Here is a 19,338-nt window from a genome sequence, read left to right as displayed (position 1 = left end):
TGGGCTCAGTGAGGCATCCGGCCCGGCTGAGGAGCAAAGCGCGGTCTCGGCAGCTCCCCTTCCCTTGAGAAAGCGGGAGCCCTCTAAACCAGCGCCCGAAACTCGCGGGGAGGGAAGATAGAAGGGGGGGGAAAAAAAAGACAGAAAGAAACATCCAGCGAGGAGCGAGGGCGACGGAGAGGAAGAGATAGAATGAGGGAGGGATGGAGGCTGAGGAGGGGGCGGGGTGGAAGAAGGGGGGCGGGAAGGGGGGAGGGAGGGGGAAAGAGAGGGAGGGAGGGATACAGAGAGAATGAATCCTTCTCACTAGAAGAGCTGAAATTACCTTGATTCATTTTGTGGAGGTTTAGCTTTACCTCCTTCCCTCTTTCCAACCTCCACCTCCTTTTTCCCCACCGCACACCACCTCCACTGCCTGATTCTAAATGCTACAAAGTCCAATTTTAGGAAATCGAATGTTGTGCAAAAGCTTCATAATTAGTAATGAATCTACTGTACACACACACACACACACACACCAGCAAAGAGAACGGAAAAGAGGGAGGTGAAGGGGAGAAAAAGAGAGATAAATCTTACATTTGAATCAGACATTTGCAGGTCCAAGTTAACTAAACTCATTATATCCGCAGGAAGACTGAGTTTCTCTCTCTCTCTCTCTCTCTCTCTCTCTCTCTCTTCCTTCTCGCTTTGCCCCAGGGTTCTCACCTAGGGCAATTCAAACTGGGCAAATACCAAGAAACAACCCCCTCTCTTGCTCCCCCTCTACCTCCTCCCCTCCACCACGCGTCCTCTCCGGAAGATAGAGTATCAAAATAGCTCAAGAATTGGGGATGCAGGGGGTCCCTGCCCCGGTGCTTACCTTCTTTCTGGCTTACACCACCCCGATGGCTAGATCCTGGAGATAAACACTTGCATTTCCCAAAGTTAACCCAGTATACCAACCCGCAGCTTGCCAAGAGTCTATTCCAGCCTACACCGCTAGGAAGCCAACTTCAGCGAGCTCAATGAGGGGACCAAACTGGGGCTCGCTTTCCAAACGCTCCGCTCCAAAATCTGACTCTCTCTCCAGCCCCGATCTCAGTGTGAGCCGAACCTCCGAAAAGACGCTTTTTAAGGGCGACACGGGGTTGGCTTTACAGCGGGGCCAAGAAGACTACCTGGGGTACCGCCACCTCGGACAAATCCGTTGGCTCTGTCCAAGGTGCTGAATGGCCTCTGATCGTCCCGATTACACACCCGGCACAGCAGGAGGAAAAGGCTTAAAAATCTCTAATTAAGTGATACTTGATATTGCTCTAGAAGGTTTCTTCCACTTCCTTACGTTTTGTCACGTGCGGATGGCTTTGCCAAAGCCATCCTGTTCATAGTTGATCACATGTTGATGAGAACCTTTTCGTCTACGAGAGGATTACCCATTTCATTACCGGTGATATGCACTTCTGACTTATTTCTCTCCCCCAACTCACCCCCCCCATCTACACCTAAACTCCCAGTCTCTACCCCACCCTTACCCCCACTCCACCGCCTAACCCCAACCTCTAACAGCATTATTGTTTTCAGATGGAAATTAACCTCCTTGCAAATGTCAATTACATACCCACATACAAATCATAGAATATGATCATACACCATACACATAAAGAAAAAGAATGGAATGCAAGACGGCTGAAACATAAGCATCAGCGTTGAACAGCCAATATAACACACACACCCCCCCTCTAGCTCCAAGTTTGTTCCACGCAGTTCCACATAGCTGTGTTAAATCTCAAATGATTCCAATTAAAGTTGCACTGTGTAAAAACCCGATTCCCCTGGCCTGAGTAGCTGCTGTTCTTTGGCGTGTGAAGTGCTAGGAAGAGCCGTGATATGCCCGTTGTTAAGCAACATGTCAAGATTTTTCAATTATAATGCAGGGTTTATTGCTACTCACCATTGTGCCTTTGCTGTCCTGGAGACTCAAGTGTCTTAAAATCTCGTCTCCCCAACAGATGCTGGAAGGTAATGTGTCTTGTTTGAAGTCATCATGTGAGAAGTTCGGCTTTGCTCAGTGGATCGCCCACCACTTGGTGTGACTTATGAATCTAATAACCCTTTGCAATATCCGCAAGCTTAAACTCTCAACCACCTTGGCGACTACAGAAGACAAAGCAACTGGCATCGATGCCGAAAAACCTATAGATTTACGCAAACGCCCTCACTCCGAAAGACACGCTTCCTTTTGAGTTCTTACGTGATTCTAATGAATGAGCGAGGTTACCAATGATTGCCCAACTGCCCTGCTATGTAGCGGGTGTTTCCTAGGGCTGCCTTCTAACCGCCCGTCACTAGGTCCTGGCACAGAAAGTTCCCAGAGAAAGTGAGGAGTTTCAGGGTACCCTCGTGAAAAACAAAAACAAAAACCCAGCCTGCACACCGCTCCCTTGCCCACTGCCCAGGTCACACCTGGGGCTCCGGCGAAGCTGAATTCGGCTCGGGATATTTCCCTGTCGCCAGGTAAGAAAACCTTCGCCTGGTCAGGCTAGGGCGGGAAGACCGCTGGGGAACTTGTTGCTTATCAGCGCCAGCAGGCTACCGCTTTAATAATAATACCAGAAAAGCGCAGCAGGGAGGGGGTGGGGGGCGGCAACGGCGACGACTAACCGCACTGTTTACGTGACCGACTCACTGTGACTCCCTGGATAAAAAAAAGGAAACTTCTTAGAAAAGTTCGTGCCCCTCCCCCTCCCCCATCATGACTAAGGGTCTCCAGCCGATGAGGTCGTGAGTGATGATCAAATGGGGGCTGGGGGGGAGGGGGGCGAGTAAGTGACTTGTCCTTGGGAACAACTGCATGCGTCGAAGCGCGCATCAGCCCAAGAACTTTCCCTTTTCCTCTTAGGGACTGATGACTAGGCGAGAGGCACCAAGGCGAGCCACTAGTTGCCCACAGGAACCTGTGTAAGCCGAGCTCTCGAGCGGCTGAGTTGAATGAAGTTATGACTGCGTTTGCTCTAATGTGTTATGGCTTCCCAAATGTGAGTTAACAGCCCCGGTGCGCAGCTAGGTCGGAAGGCGAGCCGCGGAGAGCGGAGCCGCGGGCCAAGGCGGGGAGGGGAGGGGAGGGGAGACGGCAGGTAGGGCGCTCCGCGGCCGCTCGCTGCCGCTTCCCCGGAGTCGCTTCCGCATCCTGCGGGGGCTGCCCCGCCGCTGGGGTGCCGGGGTGAGCGCGGCGGGAGCCGGGGCTGGGGTGGCAAGCCTCGGAGGGGGCTCTCCCAGGAAGCCCCGCGGTTAGCGCGCCCGCGCTTCCCCACCAGTGGCTGCGCAGGCTGGGAAGCGGAGAGGTCACGTGTTGGCGGAAAGTAACTTGGAGGCGAAAGGATGAACTTTGAGAAGAGGGAAAAAAGCACAATAAAACAAACCACCCCCCTGGAGTGTCAAATAGAGGGGGAGGCGGGAGCGGGTGGGGGAGGGGCGCCGCTCTCCGTGGGAGACGTGGGGACGACTCCGGAAATCTCGGGAAATAGGCAATAACTCGAGCTTTGGCAACGTCCCCCCCAGCCTAGGGAGGCGCTAACGCAAGGTATCTTTCCACTGAAGCTGCCCTTTGCCTACCCCCAGCCCTCGCTAGCACAGCCGAGCAGAGGAACTGAGGATGAATGTAGACCAGTTGTTATGGAGATGCCCGTCGCTCTGAGGAGCGCTAGTGCCCTGGGAAGTCCCCAGACGCATTTCAGGTTTCGTCGTTTTGGCACTGACACCATGATTTTACTCCCTCTGAGTTCCCACCAAGGGGAGCCCACCAACGGCGTCACAGGCCCTGGCCGTGGCGCTATTGACTGCAGGGATGAGGCACAGCGTTGCTGCAGAAGATGGTGGATAGCTCTTAAGTTTCAGACCACCCAGCCCTTTCCCATTTCCAGTTTCTTTATTCCAATCAAAAGTGATTTATTTGAATATCATTCTTGCTTGTTGATGTATAAAAATCTCACTTACAAGATAGGATGATTAGAAGCAACAGAACACTAGCATTCAATGGCTGCTTCAAGTTCCTCCCCCTCCCATCCCAGAAATGCCTTCCTTATGGAAAATAAGCTTTACTTCTCAATTATGTGCATGGACCTCTGTTCATTGGAGCCCCCATTGGTACTGGGTTACTATTATTAGCAGTAAGTCCAGTGTTGAGTTGATGCCTCTCTAGAGATGTTTCCAAAGTCAAACCTGCTTATCTCAGACTCCAAATAAGGTATCTGCATACAAATGCTTCCTGGTTCTCATTAGGAATAGTTCTAGACTTGCCAGGCTCCTGGAGACCTGAGATAGGTCATCATTAAAGGATTTCAGACACCCTTACAGTCATCAACACAACAGTTCTTGCCAACCAAAAGGACTGCTCATATTGCCCACAAACTGCCACTTTTTGTCCATCCATGAATTAGCCAGCAGATGCTGCCCTAAGACTGGGACAGCTGGTACATACCATTCTCAGAGGTCTTGGGGTACAGGTTTTGTGGGCAAAACTGGTTTTTTGAGAATGTAATCCATAATGCTATTAATAACTTTCCTTGCCTATTGACAAATTCAATGACTAGCACAGATCTGGAGTCTTGAAAAGACATAAGGAGATGACCACTGTATATGAATATATTATTCCCCATTGCCATCAATGTGATATATTTTTCTGACTCTTTTGTCAACAGTTTGTGGTCTGTATAGAGACTATCAGCTACTCCTCTGATGGATCTTTATTCTGGAAATTATATATTATAGTGAGATATCCTGAATTGTTGGGGTAGGTGCCTGAGGACTCAGAACATGAATGACTGATTCATTTGAAATTATTTAAACACATGATTGTACTGAAGATATTTCCCAAGAAATATATTTGACCATTGCCCTTATTTTTTGTAGCCATTACTAAAACCTTCAACTCAGGGATCAAAATGATGGACAAGAGTTGCTAAATAATGAGGGTTGATAATAGGGAGCTGGGGAGAGTGGTGAAGATACGGTGTTTGCCATGTATCTATGTATACCTATTCGCGCTCTGGATTTCTCAGTCATCTGATAGACAATTCTCTTCTCTTGGTGCACTATCAACTCTCCAACTCTCCATCCACTCACCTATGTATTTTCTTTTTTTCCATCTGCAGAAATCCAGTGTCTAATATAAGTAAAGGTTGCAATCATTTCATTTGTTAAGATAGATGCCAAGCACTGTATCTGCCACAATTTTAATCTCAGTAGCATTTATTCCTGAGCTTATCTTATTTTTTCATGCAACTCCAATCAGTTGTGATATGAATATCACACTTCTCTAGGTTCATTTGACCCATTCATATTTAGTAATGGTGAGAACATTTCAGACTGAATAGTGAACAGATCTTGTTCCTTAAAGATCACTACCTAACAACATAACCAAACTTAAAGTAAAATGTATTAATACAACCTAGAGGGAAGGATTTTTGCTTTCAAAATATGGGTGTTTTTCTCCTTATAGATGAGCTGTTCAGTATTCAGTTTACTCCCTATACCATAGTTATAAAGCTTGTTCTTTGCCCACATCTTTATGAAGATAGGTTCAATAATTAATACAAGGCTCATCAATATTACAAGGCACAAGAACATCACTAAGTAAATGTGTCAAGTCTCAGAATTGGTGGGAGATGAGTAACAAAGCCAGAAATGAAAGAGAACTCCTTTTTCTTAGACAACTAAGAAATAATTGGAGTACCTCTTAAGACAGAGTCTACTGTCTTTATTTCTAAAAGGAAATTCAGTAACTCACTTTTATAGGATGGTTTGTGTATTCCTTACTACATATCAAGGAAAACAAAGATGAGATAGTACTTCCATTCTCTTCTCCCAACTATTCTTTCCAAATCTATTTGGTTGTAGTTAATTTCCAGGCTCTGCATCTCACCTGGTGTTGGATAGATTATTTCCATCCTTCCTTTCTCCTCCTACTTTTCCTTCTCTTCAGTACTTATTCTGTGCCAGGCACTCTGATGGGACTAGTGGTCCACATTTCAACAATTCCCTACCTAAAGCATCTCAGATTCTCAGAGGTGAAGACTGCTTGGTTAATAATAGCTGAGAGGTCAACAGTGCCTTCCCCTTCATTACCTCAGGATCACTTGTTATAATCAATGAAGAAGAGTAGTCACAGAGAAGCTCCCGATGGTGACATAATTGCTATCTTGGAGCCTAAGAAAACAAAAAACAGGTAGCAAAAGACTTCTGTTTATGATATAAGAAGTGATTCTGACCAGGTAGGAAGAAAGATTGGCTCTCTTAGTCACTTACTGATCGCTAATGGTTCGCCACAGGTAATAGGAGGAGAAGCAAAGAATCACGACACACAACTTGGAAAGCCTTCTGAAAACAAGAATGGGCAATGATTGCCAAGAACCTGATGTTTAGCTCATATTTAAAAAGAACTCAAAGAATCTTCAATCTACCAAACCTAGTTTAGTTATAAACAATCAGAACTTCAAAAAGAAGCAAGCAAGAGAAAGCCTTGGGAAAGTCATGATTTAGTTTGCAATAACCTCTGTGCATTCCTGATCCTGACAAGCAAGCATGAGACAGAAGATCTGGACATGAATTAACTCAATTTCAGAAAACCAGACAACCCTATAATGAGGCTGAAGCAAGACCACATGGAATACTGAGGAAGAACTGAATGACTCTTTCTACACCATCTTACAGACAAGAGATGAATAAGAGGAAGTATGGATAGCAAGTAAGAGAGAAGTGACGTTGTTAATATGAAAGCTTGACAGGAGATTAAGATGGGTCAAGAGCATGTCAGGTCAGGACTTGCAAGATGTACTTAACTAAATGTATGTTCATATTAGGAATTGGAAAAAATGAGAAATAAAAACTCCAAGAAGTCACAAAACTTAGGATCATGAAAAGGCAATTGAAAACTAGTAAAAGGAGCCGAGTTTACATCATGATGGTGCCTACCAAGGTATGCTTGACATCTAATCTGCTTAGAACATCTGGAGGGAAAATTTCACAGATGTTAAAGTATGCTTCTTATAATTTAATGTGCACATGAATCTCCTGGGCAACTCTTTTGAAGGTAGATTCTAAGTTTGGGGTCAGCATCAACATTTGGCATTTTCAACAAATTCCCAGGTGATATGAGGTTGTGCCACACTTTTTTCACAGCAAAATACTAAAATGTGCTGCGCCAGCCTATGGTTTCATTTGCATTATGGCTTCAATGAAAACAAGCCAATCTCTTTAGTAACTGAAGTGAATGCTATATAACAAAAAATAATTCAAGGAAAAGACTTGTTCTTTTAACACTAATGTTAACACAAACCACAAACTCTAATTTGCTCCTGAACCCATTAATTCCAGAAAGTTCTTAAGCATAGTGGACATAAACCTCTTATTATCCATAACATTGGCTATAGTTTGAACATTTATCATTTTGTACCTATTGGAGTAAAAAAAAAGAGAGAATCTGTTTGGAATATGTTGGGCACATTACAAAATGGAAAAGTCAGGGAAAATTATTCTAGTCATGTAAAGAGGATTGGTTAGGTCATATTCTGAGTCCTGAGCTCATTCTGGGTTTCTTTCTATAAATAGGATATTTTGGAACTAGAGAAAGCACAGCAGAAGGCAACCAGAATGACAGAGGGATTTGGGGAATTTGCTTCTGCTGAAAGGTTAAAGAAACTAGGTCTGTTTTCTTTTGTAAGGAGAGAAAAGATGGTACCTCACTGAGGTGATATCATTCTAAAAGTAGTGGAAGTAATAGGATGAGACAAGAGTGCCTTATGGAAACAAGAGTAGAAGGATTCTGGCGAGAAATGAAGGCCAGAAGAATGGCTCTAGCTTTTCTAAAGGCCCTCAGTTAGCAGTGTTCCTACTGGCAGAACTCCACTGCTTGCAAAAGGAGAGGTAAACACTAGATTGGGATCAGGAAATAAGTGAGAGATAGAAAATGAGGAGGCAGGGGGGATCTTACCTCTTTGTTCAATGAGAACATTGTCAAAACAGGCATTTATTAATCCTATAGAAGCCCTGCACTCAAGGCATATGGTAAACTTTACTGACATTCCCCAAGCTCAAGGGCTCTGCTTCTGTAACACATCACATTTCTGCTTCCTCTTCATCCCAAAATGGCATTTTGTCCATCAATTCAGCAAAGAAATGTAAATAGTTATAATATGCAGGGTTTTCCCTCTAAATTACTTTTTCCTCTTCATCAATCCTGGAAAACATTCTCTTTTTATTTTTATTTATTTATTTCTAGAGACAGGGTCTTGCTCTGTTACCCAGGCTGAAATTCAGTGGCTCCATCTTGGCTCACTGCAACTTCTGCCTCCTGAGCTCCAGTGATTTTCCCACCTCAGCCTCCCAAGTAGCTGAGAACACAGTTGCATGCCATCACACCTGGATCATTTTTGTATTTTTTCTAGAGACAGGGTTCTGCCATGTTGCCCAGGCTGGTCTCGAACTCTGGGACTCAAATGATCTGACTCCCTTGAGTTCTCAAAGTGCTGGGATTATAGGCATGAGCCACTGCGCCTGGCCTGATTCTCTTTTCAGTTGGTAGAAAAGCATTGTCCATGACTTCGCATCTGAGACCCCAACATCTTCATTTGATCCTTGAAGCACAGAGATGAAAGGACTTGCAGACCATCCTGGACCACCTCATAATTTTATAGCAGGGGAATATAAAGTTCATAGAGTTGATAATCATATGGATTTTATCTGTATGGTACTAGAGCATTTATGCTTTCTGAAAATTCCCTGTGAGCTATCTGGAAAATACCAGTTATTCCATGAGTTAGCTTAGTACTCTGGTCCTCTGTTAAAATTGGTTTTCAGCTCTGTGTCTTTTTACTTGGACAACCTTTGAGGGGAATTGCTCTAGGTCCACTGCTTTAGGTGGTTGACCCAAACTTCCCCAAAATGTATGAATGTTGGTTAACTGACTTTAGGTGGTTAAACAACTTTTCCAGAGTCACACAGCTTGTAAGTAGTAGAGGAGGAATTAAAATTCAGGATTTTCAAGTCTAAAGTGTATGCTTTTAAGCACTGGACTACATTTACCCCCTCTTGCCTTCTTCCTTTCTGAATACATATATTTTTGCTTTTGTTGCAGTTTGTGTGTGTTAGAGTATTGGGGCAAGCCAGTCTCACTTAACTATACTGTTTTTCCCTCTCCCAACACCTTGACTGCTATATAATAGAAACTTACTATAATTTGTCTATATGAGTTAGAATTAAAGTGCTCCTTTTTTTTTTTTTAATCTCTGGGAAGACTTGTTTTTTAACTTTATCCAGTGTAGCAGCATAGATTGCTATGCAAAGAGAGACTGAAGAAGAACGGTAATCACCAATTGCCCTATGTTCTAGGGAGGCTTAAACCACTTCTGGAGCCTCCTCTTCCCCCACCTGCATCTTAGAAGGCAGCAGATGCATCCTCGAAGAGGCCTCGACAGAACATAGGCCAATTCGCTTCTAAGATGCAGGTTATTCTTGAAATCTAAGAGCTGCAAATCAAAGATGGGGTATATACACTGCAAATTAGGGGGCACTAATGCGATGACTCAGAGTCCCAGAATGGGTCTGAGTATGCAAATCACTGTGGAGATGTTCCCAAAGTCTTGACAGATCTATGTTAAGGCAGAAACAAGGACATCATATTCTCCAATATTGCTGTGATTCAGAATCTAAATAGTGACCTGAACATCAGAAATGTCAGCCAAGAAATGGGGAAAGGAAGAGACCGGCCAGAGATCTGGGGCTGTTGAGAAGTCTGTGAACCCAGTGACTTGGAATAAAGACAACTGGGAGAAGCCTGAAATTTCAAGAGAAAAAGAGAAATCTCTGGCCCTAATGCTGAGCCTTTCTTGGTGTCCCCTGTCTCTGTACTCTGTTTCCTACCTCCTGTAAACAGGACATCTCTTGGAATCATCTGATGTGTTAGAAGGGGGCTGCAAGAGAAAGAACATTCATGCTGTGTTATGAGTTGTATTGTGTCACCTTGGCAAGCCATTTTCTTTCTCTGGGCCTCAGTTTTTCCACTGATATAATGGCCTTAGATTTGAAATTTGTTATGAGTTGAATTGTGTCCTCTCTAAATTCTTATGTTGAAGTCCCAACCTTCAGTGCCTCAGAAAGTAACCCTGTTTGGAGCTGGGTCTTTAAAGAGATGATTAATTTAACATGAGACATTAGGGTGGAGATCCAATCCAATGTGCCTAACTTTTTATAAGAAGAGGGAGGCCGGGCGCAGTGGCTCACGCCTGTAATCCCAGCACTTTGGGAGGCCGAGGCGGGTGGATCACGAGGTCAAGAGATCGAGACCATCCTGGTCAACATGGTGAAACCCCGTCTCTACTAAAAATACAAAAAATTAGCTGGGCATAGTGGCACGTGCCTGTAATCCCAGCTAGTCAGGAGGCTGAGGCAGGAGAATTGCCTGAACCCAGGAGGCAGAGGTTGCGGTGAGCCGAGATCACGCCATTGCACTCCAGCCTGGGTAACAAGAGCGAAACTCCGTCTCCAAAAAAAAGAAGAGGGAGACACCAGGGTTGCACATGCACAGAGGAAAGACCATGTGAGGACACAGCAAGAGGATATTTATCTGCAAGCTGAGGAGAGAGGCCTCAGAAAAAAACAACCTTTTTGACACCTTAATCTTAGACTTCCAGCCTCCAGAACTGTGAGAAAATGGGTTTCTGTTATTGAAGACATCCAGTGTGTGGCCTTTTGTTTTGGCAGCTATAGCAAACAAATACAGGTTTCAAATGGCCCAATTAGCTGCCTTCCTATTTCTGTGAAACTTCCTTCAACAGGCTTAGTATTGGGATGGACTGAAGTTGACTGCAAATTCTTTGATAGTGATAGTTCTTTCATCAAGAGGTGGGGTCTATGTGCCCCTCCACTGCTTTCGGGTGGCTCAGTGACTGCTTTGATCGATACAATAAGGGAAACGTTACACTTCTAGTTTCCTGGTTCTAAGCCTTAGGAGACTCTTCACCTCCTCTTCCTCTGTCATGGAACACCTGTTCTTAGACCTCTGGACCACCATGTAAAAAGTCCAACTACCCTGTTGGAGATGCCATGTGAAGTGGTCATGAGACTACATGGAGAGATTGAAAGGCCCAGCTGAGCCCAGCCTTCCAGTTTGCCCTGCTGAGATGCTGGGCATGTGAGTACAACTCACTTGGACACTCTAGACCAGACCAGCCACCAGCTGAAGGTCACTAAGTGACCCCAGTCAGTGCCATGTGAAATGAATTGCCTAGCCAAGACCTGCCAGAATTCTTAATCATCAGATATAATATTGTTGAGTAAGCCACTAAGTTTTGTTACAATGCTTGTTAGCTTGCTACAATGATATAATAAACATTTCTGAACTGATTTACTAGACATTTATGATTATATTAATTCTATACAGACTCATTCTTACCAGGTCTTATTTTGTGCCCATGGAGAAAGTAAAGTGCCATTATGAAGGGGTTGGGGGTTTGGACTGAGATTTGGATTCAGGTAATCTCTGCCATTAGTAAGTCACTTGTTTTCTTCAGACTAATCATTTGACATCTTTGAGTCTCACTTTCCTTATCTGTAAAATAGGGATAATCACACCTGCTATGTAGAGTTTTGTGAGGACTTAATGTGTTAATTAGATATTTTATTGCTAGGCAGATAGCATCCGGTAAATGGTAACCGCTCTTACTGCAATAGTAATGCTACTGCTGCTGCTGATAATCATGATGAAACCAGGTCATCTTGCCTATAACTGCCAGTGGGGTTGGATGGAATGGACTTTCCAAACAAACCACTCTCCTTGGTCTGCCACAGGGCCAAAATCTCACCACTGGCTTTTTGAAGTTACGGCATTTCAGGTTAAGGATTCAATATCCTTTAAATTTCCAGATATACCTGGCAAGGTTAACAGAGGCAAAAACATTACAAACTGGCATAGCAAAGTGAAAAAAGCATATGATTTAATACATTTTAGAACTAGTTTTGGCTACAAGTGGTTCCAGATCTAAAATAACAGTGGATTAAATGTGGTAGAAATTTGACTTCCATGTAAATTACAAGTAGGCCTGGAGCCATATGAAGTTCTATAGCCATATGAAGTTCTACAGATAGGACCCAGGCTCTATCTGTCTTTTATATCTTCTGCTGTATGTAGTCTTATTCTTCATGTCATTTCATAGGATAACATGGCTGCTGCTTCTTCACCATCAGGAAAGAAGACTGGTTGGGAAGGATGCACCCTATTACTTTAAGGACACTTCTTACAAGTTGGACAAATTGCTCTTGTTATACACTGTTGTCCAAAACTTAGTCACAAGGCCAAATCTAACTCCTACACAGGGTGAGAAATGTGAACTTGACATCCATGTGCCTAGTACATTTTATGAATTCTATTATCAAGGAAGAAGAGATGCTTACTGGGAAAAAGAATTAATTTTTGTGACAGTTAACAGTTTCTTGAGCACTACTTCAAGTCAGGAGTGGTAGTAGGCAATTCAGGTACTTTGCAGCCCTATGAGCTTATTTATTTATTTACTTATTTTGAGATGGAGTTTCGCTCTTGTTGCCTAGGCTGGAGTGCAATGGCATGATCTCAGCTCACTGCAGCCTCTGCCTCCCAGGTTCAAGTGATTCTCCTGCCTCAGCCTCCCAAGTAGCTGGGATTACAGGCATCTGGCACCACACTGGCTAATTTTTGTATTTTTAGTAGAGACCGGGCTTTGCCATGTTGGCCAGGCTGGGCTCGAACTCCTAACCTCAGGTGATCCACCCATAGTGGCCTCCCAAAGTGCTGGGATTACAGGTGTGAGCACTGTACTCATCCGATGAGGTTATTATCATCATCCCTATATAAGAGAGAAAGAAAGTGAAACTGAGAAGTAAATTTCAAAGTCACACAGCCAGTTAGTGCCTGGGCCAGGATTGGAACCAGCTCTATGTGATCCAAAGTTCATACTTATTTCTCTCAAGCAACCCTAGTTCCAGTCCTCTCTTGACCACTTTACTGACTATGTGACCTTGAGCCAGTCATCTGCCCAAAGAAAAGCAGATTTACTGTGAAGCTAATGAAACATCTCACTTGCACAAACTCCTGGAGAGATAGGAGTTTCCAGGAGCTGCAGAGTTTTGGGGATGGGGTAGAGGGATGGAAGCCAGGTAGCAATCAGGAACTATTTCTGTGTAAGCATTTCTTGCAGATTGACAGACACTTAAGAAGAAAGAGATGTAACTCTAAGGTTACAACAATTTTTTGTGATTTCTTTCCTTTTTTATTTATTATTTTTTTATTTTTGAGACTGGGTCTAGCTTTGTCACCCAGGTTGGAGTGCAGTGGCATGATCACGGCTCACTGCAGCTTCAAACTCCCAGGCTCAAGTGATCCTTCCACCTCAGCCTCCCAAGTATCTGGACTATTGGCACACACCACTACAACCTGGCTAATTTTTTTTTTTTAAACAATTTTTTGTAGAGATGGGGTCTCACCATGTTGCCCAGGCTAATCTCGAACTCCTAGGTTCAAGTGAAACTCCCACCTAGGCCTCCCAAAGTGTTGGGATTACAGGTGTAAGCCACTACATTGGGCCTCTTTTCTTATTCTAAATAAATATTTGCAAGATTTGTGTTTGGACCTAAGGTTGTATCTGTAACAATGTATTCTTTTCTTAAACAGGGTCCCCCAAATTTTATATACTTAAGCTCTCACAAAACCTGGATCCATCCCTACTGCCAAGCCAAAATTCAGCAGATTTCAAAAGAATGAATTTGAGACCTATCTTAAATTTTGAATAAGATTTAGGTTTCAGAAATGGCAGAGCAGAGACCCTGACCAAGAGGACAAACCCAGAAGGAAGCTGTGGTGGGGTTTTGGAAACACCGAAAGACAGACCTCCCCCAGGGATCTCTCCCACATTCCTCCAGAGAGGGACTCTTTCCCTCTGGCATATTCCCATGGCCCTGTAAGTGCTCTTTAGCTCACTGCACATTCTGCTTTCTGAAAAATTACTTGTGTCCATATCAGTCCCTCCACCTAGAGTAGCAACTGTCAGAAAGCAGAAACCAGGTATCCTTCATCTCTCTACAAGATTCCAGCAAGGGGCCTGTTGCAATCCAGGAACCAATAAGTAGTTGTTGAATTGAGAAATATGTGGACTTAGAACATAAAAGGGTGCACAAAAGCAAAGTTACTAACTCATTTCTTTATTGCATGATGTTTTCCAGATCTCAGTTTTCTTCTGTGAAATGAAGGCATTAGATCTATTAATCTCTAGGAGGGAAATTGTGAACCTGACAGTAGTGAACTAATTAACATCTCTGCACTCTATATTCTCAGAGTGCAGGTTTTATACCTTGAATTGAGATGAAATCCAATCTGGAGGCCTCATGTTCATTAAAAGGGCCTTCGGCATTCCTTGGAAGTGTCAGATGTTGGCCTGACCAAATTTCAGCAGGGATAATTGCATTCTGACAACTTCGAGTTCCCCTGAACTCTTCAGTTGAGTAAGGTAAGCTTCGCTTCCCATCCCAAATTACTTTGCACTGCTGTCCTTGGCCTTTAAACAGAGATGTCACCTCATTTGTAAGCTGTTTCGTTCTTTCTTCTAAAGGGTTATGTACTTTTGCTGAAGTTCAATAATTTTTAACAGTTAAGTCATTGTATAATTACAGGTAATTCCCTTGGATGAAAGGCTGTTCCTGCATACTATCTCCAACTAGTTTAGGACCTTATAATTTGTCCTCCAGTGCTAAAGACAGTTACTTTGAATGGTATGAAAACTCCATTACAGTGATTGATCCCAGTGTTAATAGGAGGGGAATGAAATGAGATGAAAATTCAAATACTCTTTCTCATAGATACACCATCTTGGCTCTAAAAATTTTCAATGGCCACACATGTTATCTAGTCAGTAGAATAAATACAGATCCCAGTGGGCTGTACACTGGAGACTCAAACATCCCCAACCTGACTTGATATAACTTTCAATCTAATAAAGGAATGAGAACATGTGTGAAAGGTATTAGAAAGTGAGGCAGCTCCATAAATACTGGTGGGATCACAATGACATTTATTTGTTTATTTTCTGTCTTTGTCATGGAATGCAGTAACAGAAGCATTAATGTGCCATGACTTGCCCTCACACTCAGTTATAGCAAGAAAGCTCTGTAAAATCATTTGTTTAATATTAGGGAGTAATTTAACCCGTTTTACTGGGCTTTATTTTATTAGAAGCTGCTATAATAGGCTTGCATCTGATAATTTTACTTTGGTTATAATAACATCCTTTTCCTCATAATGATGAAATTTTTTCCACTCCTTTGATGTCTGTGCTAATTGCTGTCTATTGTAATATTTAAATTCAGAATTAAAATGAGTTCCTTACTTCATCTGTAGCTCTTAAAAAAGCCAGGTTGTGAACACAATGACAGCAAATCAAACCCAAATCTGAGGTTTGTTTAACAGCTGAATGGCCCTGCTCTTTTTAATAGATAGTTCATTCCTTCCATCACCAAATGTTTACTGAGTATTTCCTTTGGCCAAGTGCAGGTGTTAAAAAACTTGCTATACCAATATGACCCCTTACTTTGCTCCTTCTTGACATGGATAGTATATACCTTGTAAAAAAACTAACAATTTCATAAATTATATCTGGAGTTAAAATAATAAAAATGGGGCAAGGAGGAAAGGAAAAGAAAGGAGGAAAGGTATGGTCATGAATTAGAAAGTAAAGTTCCTGTAGAAGGGCTTCTTAACTATTTTTGGACTTCTGGAATCTCTTTTCTAAAAAACATATGCATTTTCCAAATTTTGCTTAGAATTTTGGCATATGTACAGACTCACAGAAGCCCCTCCAAGCAACCCAGCTCCATAACAGTATATTTGGTTGAAGTTGAGAAAGCACTCAAGTGGGCACACAAAGCATGCAATGTGCCCGTTGAAATATTTCCCATGTGATTATTGACCTTGTGCCAGAGTTTTATGAATTGCTCAGCCATGTCACTCAAGACAGGGAGCTTCCCGTTATGACCTTAAGTGCGTTATTGTTATTATAGTTAGTGAAAATTCTCCTAATCTTGTGATCATTTTATTGATGGTTAGAAAGCCTTTGGATTATACACTTCTTCAGTGATTATGATGTAGTTTATTAGTTAAAGAACTGTGAATACTTTTCCCTTAATTTAGGAGACTGAAGACAGAGCTATCATATGGTATTTATACAACTTCTAGGCCAGACCTATTCACTGATCTTTCATTTGCCTACTGTTATGACTCTAACAAAGTGGGACAAGCAGAAATACTCATGGATGATCATGAACTTAGGGTAGGTAACTGTAGGCAGAATCCTAGAGGCCCTAGATCTTACAGGCAAATCAATGCAAAACTGAAATCTCTGTTATGAAGGATTTATGAATGAGAGGGGTGTGTGTGTGTGTGTGTGTGTGTGTGTGTGTACACTTTGATCCTTTTAAGGAGAGAGGGAGGGTATCTGACAGTGCATTTATAGAAGGACTTCTGACTGGTAGGTGCCAAATAAGTGTGTTGACTGGGTAACAAAAGTATCAAATATGTTTAAGGAAGCCATTTGCCTTATTGAAAATAGTCTTGAAAGTCACCATCCTTTTATTTAATTGAACTCAATTAATATACACTGTGTTCACACATGCCATACATTGTCCAATGCTCTGAGTGACTCAAAGATACCATTCCCTGAAGATATTTGCTGCTAGTACAGTTGGAAAGCACACGTGCAGGCATGCTCCCTTCTTGCTCCCACATCAGACATTTCCAATTGATCGTGGTACTCTTTTTGTCTGAACCTACATTCAGTCTCAAAATCTTTTTAAACTCAATACTCTGATCAGCTGTTTCTAATCAATCTGAATAGGAACAAACAATAAAATCCATTTGTATCCTGACTCTAGGGGAGGGACAGATATATACATAAATACTTTGGTATCAAGAAAATTATGATAATCCACAAAAATAGATATTCCTTAAGTATTTACTATATGCTGAATCAAGTTCTCAACAATTTATTGTAGCACCAATGTCCAGAAGATAAAAATTATTTAAAGAAATCCTATTAAGACCTCCTTTTGACAAGCAAAAAACTATTTTGAAAGCAAGTCATCATCCTCTGATTGGTCTGTTTGCTGAGATCAACTGTGCATTGAATTTTCTTTGTGTACCATACACCTAAGAAGGGAAATGGAGTTCAATATCATTTGCCTTTACTGGAGTATGAGATGAAGCAGGACAAGTAAAAAGGAGTGGTTTTTCAAAGAAAAACAATTCAAAGTAAAAAAACTAAATAAAGCATCCACTGGGAATGAATGGAAAGAATATGGAAACTAAAATTACTATATGAATCTCATCTCCCCTCCACTTGACATGGGAAAAAGTAATATTCGTTTTCCTCTTCTACTTTAATGGAAAGAAATCTGATTTTCTTTTAGATCAGCTTTTTAAAGAACATCTCATCCTTAATAGGTAAACAAATCATAGAAGAATATTTTTTAAAGTGAGGCATTTCAATTTAACAAAGACTTTCCTTAGAACCCCTAAAAATTTTTTGAAAGGCAATGGGTATCCAAACAATGCAAAGAGAAATACTGCATCAGCAAAGGGGCCTTAGGTATGGTGTTTGTCAAAAAATAAAATAGGCACATGAACTATTAAGCAGACAATTTTGAGCCTCGTTGTTTTCTAGCTCAATTTTTCTTTTGAAAATTGAGGGAATTCTGTGCTTAGTTTTTTTTTTCTTGATCAGTTGTTGACCACCAAGTGACTTGGTGTCATCCTGGTTCCTTCCTTCCTCTCATACCCCATTTCCAGTCCATCAACAAATCCTGCCAGCCCTCTATCTTTGAAATGTTACCAGAACCCAACAACTTTCTACCACTCTCCCATACTCTCTTGGTCCATGCTCTCATCACCTTTCTTTCTTTTTCTCTTTTCTTTTTTTTTTTCTTTTTGAGACAGGGTCTTACTCTATCACCCAGGCTGGAGTGCAGTGGCACAATCTCAGCTCACTGCAACCTCTGCTTCCTGAGTTCAAGCAATCCTTGTGTCTCAGCCTCCCACATAGCTGGGGTTACAGGCATGTGTCACCATGCCTGGATAATTTTTTATTTTTAGTAGAGATGGATCTCACCATGTTGCCCAGGATGGTCTCGAATTCCTGGCCTCAAGTGGTCCACCCACCTCAGCCTTTCAGTGCTAGGATTGCAAGTGTGAGCCACTGCGCTGGCTATTACATTTTGCCTTAGTTATTTCATCAGCTTTCCATCAGCCTCCTTGCTCCCACCCTGGCCCATTTTCAGTAGTGTGTCTACGGTATCTTGAAGCACAGCATTCAGAGAAATCATTTCTGAACAGAAGTCAGGTCAAGTGGCTCCTCTGTTCAAACTCTCCAGGGGCTTCTAACCTCATTTGGCACAAAGTTGGCATTCTTACAGTAATTACAGCTTGGTTCTTATAGGATCTGTGAGGCTCTGCATTATTTTCCTCCTCCTCAAGGGTCCCACTACTTCTCTGACAATATCTCCTTCCACTCCCCCAACTGCTCACTTTGTTCCAACCACACTGACTGTCTTACAATTCTTTAATCATGTCCCTCTTCGGTACCTATGAGTTCCTTTCTTTGCCTGCTGGAGACTTGCTTCTGACAACTACACTGTCTCTAGTAGGCAAAGAAAGGAACTCATTTTCTTACTCTCTCAGATTTTTGGTTAAAGTTCACTTTGTCAGAGAAGTCTTCTTTGACTACCTCAAATGCACCTTATCCCCACTGTCTGTCCTCTCCTCTTGCCCCTCACCCCTTGGCATTTCCTAGAATAGTATTCTGCTTTATTTTCTTCTAAAGTATTTATCAGTGATTGACATTTTATATCTTTGCTTATTGTTTGAATCACTCTATCAGACTGCAAGCCCTGTGAAGGCAGGGACTTCATCTCTTTTGTTCCTGTTGTGTATCAATCTCTTGGAACAGTATCTTGTGTCTAGTTGGTACCCCATAAATACTTGCAGAGTGACTGATGAATGGATGAATGAATGAATGAATGAATGAGTGAATAAATGGATAGAGACTAACTATGAACCAGACACTGGGTTTGGTGCTGTGGATAGAGCGGTAAACAAGAGAGCTCTGGCTACTGGCTTTATGATGCTCACACTCTATTGGTTATTGGCATTCTTATTTTCTCTAAAATGTAGCTGAAATTCCTTTACAATCAGTTGAAAACAGAGTGAAGAAAAAGTGGGAAAAGATGCAGTGATACAGTATGATACTGGTTAAGGAAAGAGGAGGGTCAAGATTTTAATGTACAATGTGTTAC

At 42.4% G+C, this 19,338-nt stretch overlaps 1 protein-coding gene across 5 annotated transcripts in view; it reads right to left on the bottom strand.

The window, feature by feature from the left end:
- Nucleotides 1–2,556, bottom strand: part of BDNF (brain derived neurotrophic factor) — a 74,959-nt gene extending 72,403 nt beyond the window's left edge. The window contains exon 1 of one of the 5 annotated variants that reach the window (XM_012452242.2): nt 1,931–2,556. In XM_012452242.2, coding sequence (XP_012307665.1) covers nt 1,931–1,933 — 3 coding nt within the window. In that variant the 5' untranslated portion in view covers nt 1,934–2,556. Of the gene's footprint in view, nt 1–325; nt 376–576; nt 654–859; nt 1,293–1,930 lie in introns of those variants that run through there. The other 4 variants (XM_012452244.2, XM_012452245.2, XM_012452239.2 and 1 more) reach the window with 4 other exon arrangements.
- Nucleotides 2,557–19,338: the final 16,782 nt, after the last annotated feature.

This window comes from Aotus nancymaae, unplaced genomic scaffold, assembly GCF_030222135.1.
Source record: "Aotus nancymaae isolate 86718 unplaced genomic scaffold, 86718_ANA_hifiasm-v0.15.2.pri h1tg000059l, whole genome shotgun sequence".
In the NCBI taxonomy this organism is placed as follows: Eukaryota; Metazoa; Chordata; class Mammalia; order Primates; family Aotidae; genus Aotus; species Aotus nancymaae.
Note: the sequence above shows the minus strand (reverse complement) of the source record. Positions and strands in the feature narration are given on the sequence as shown.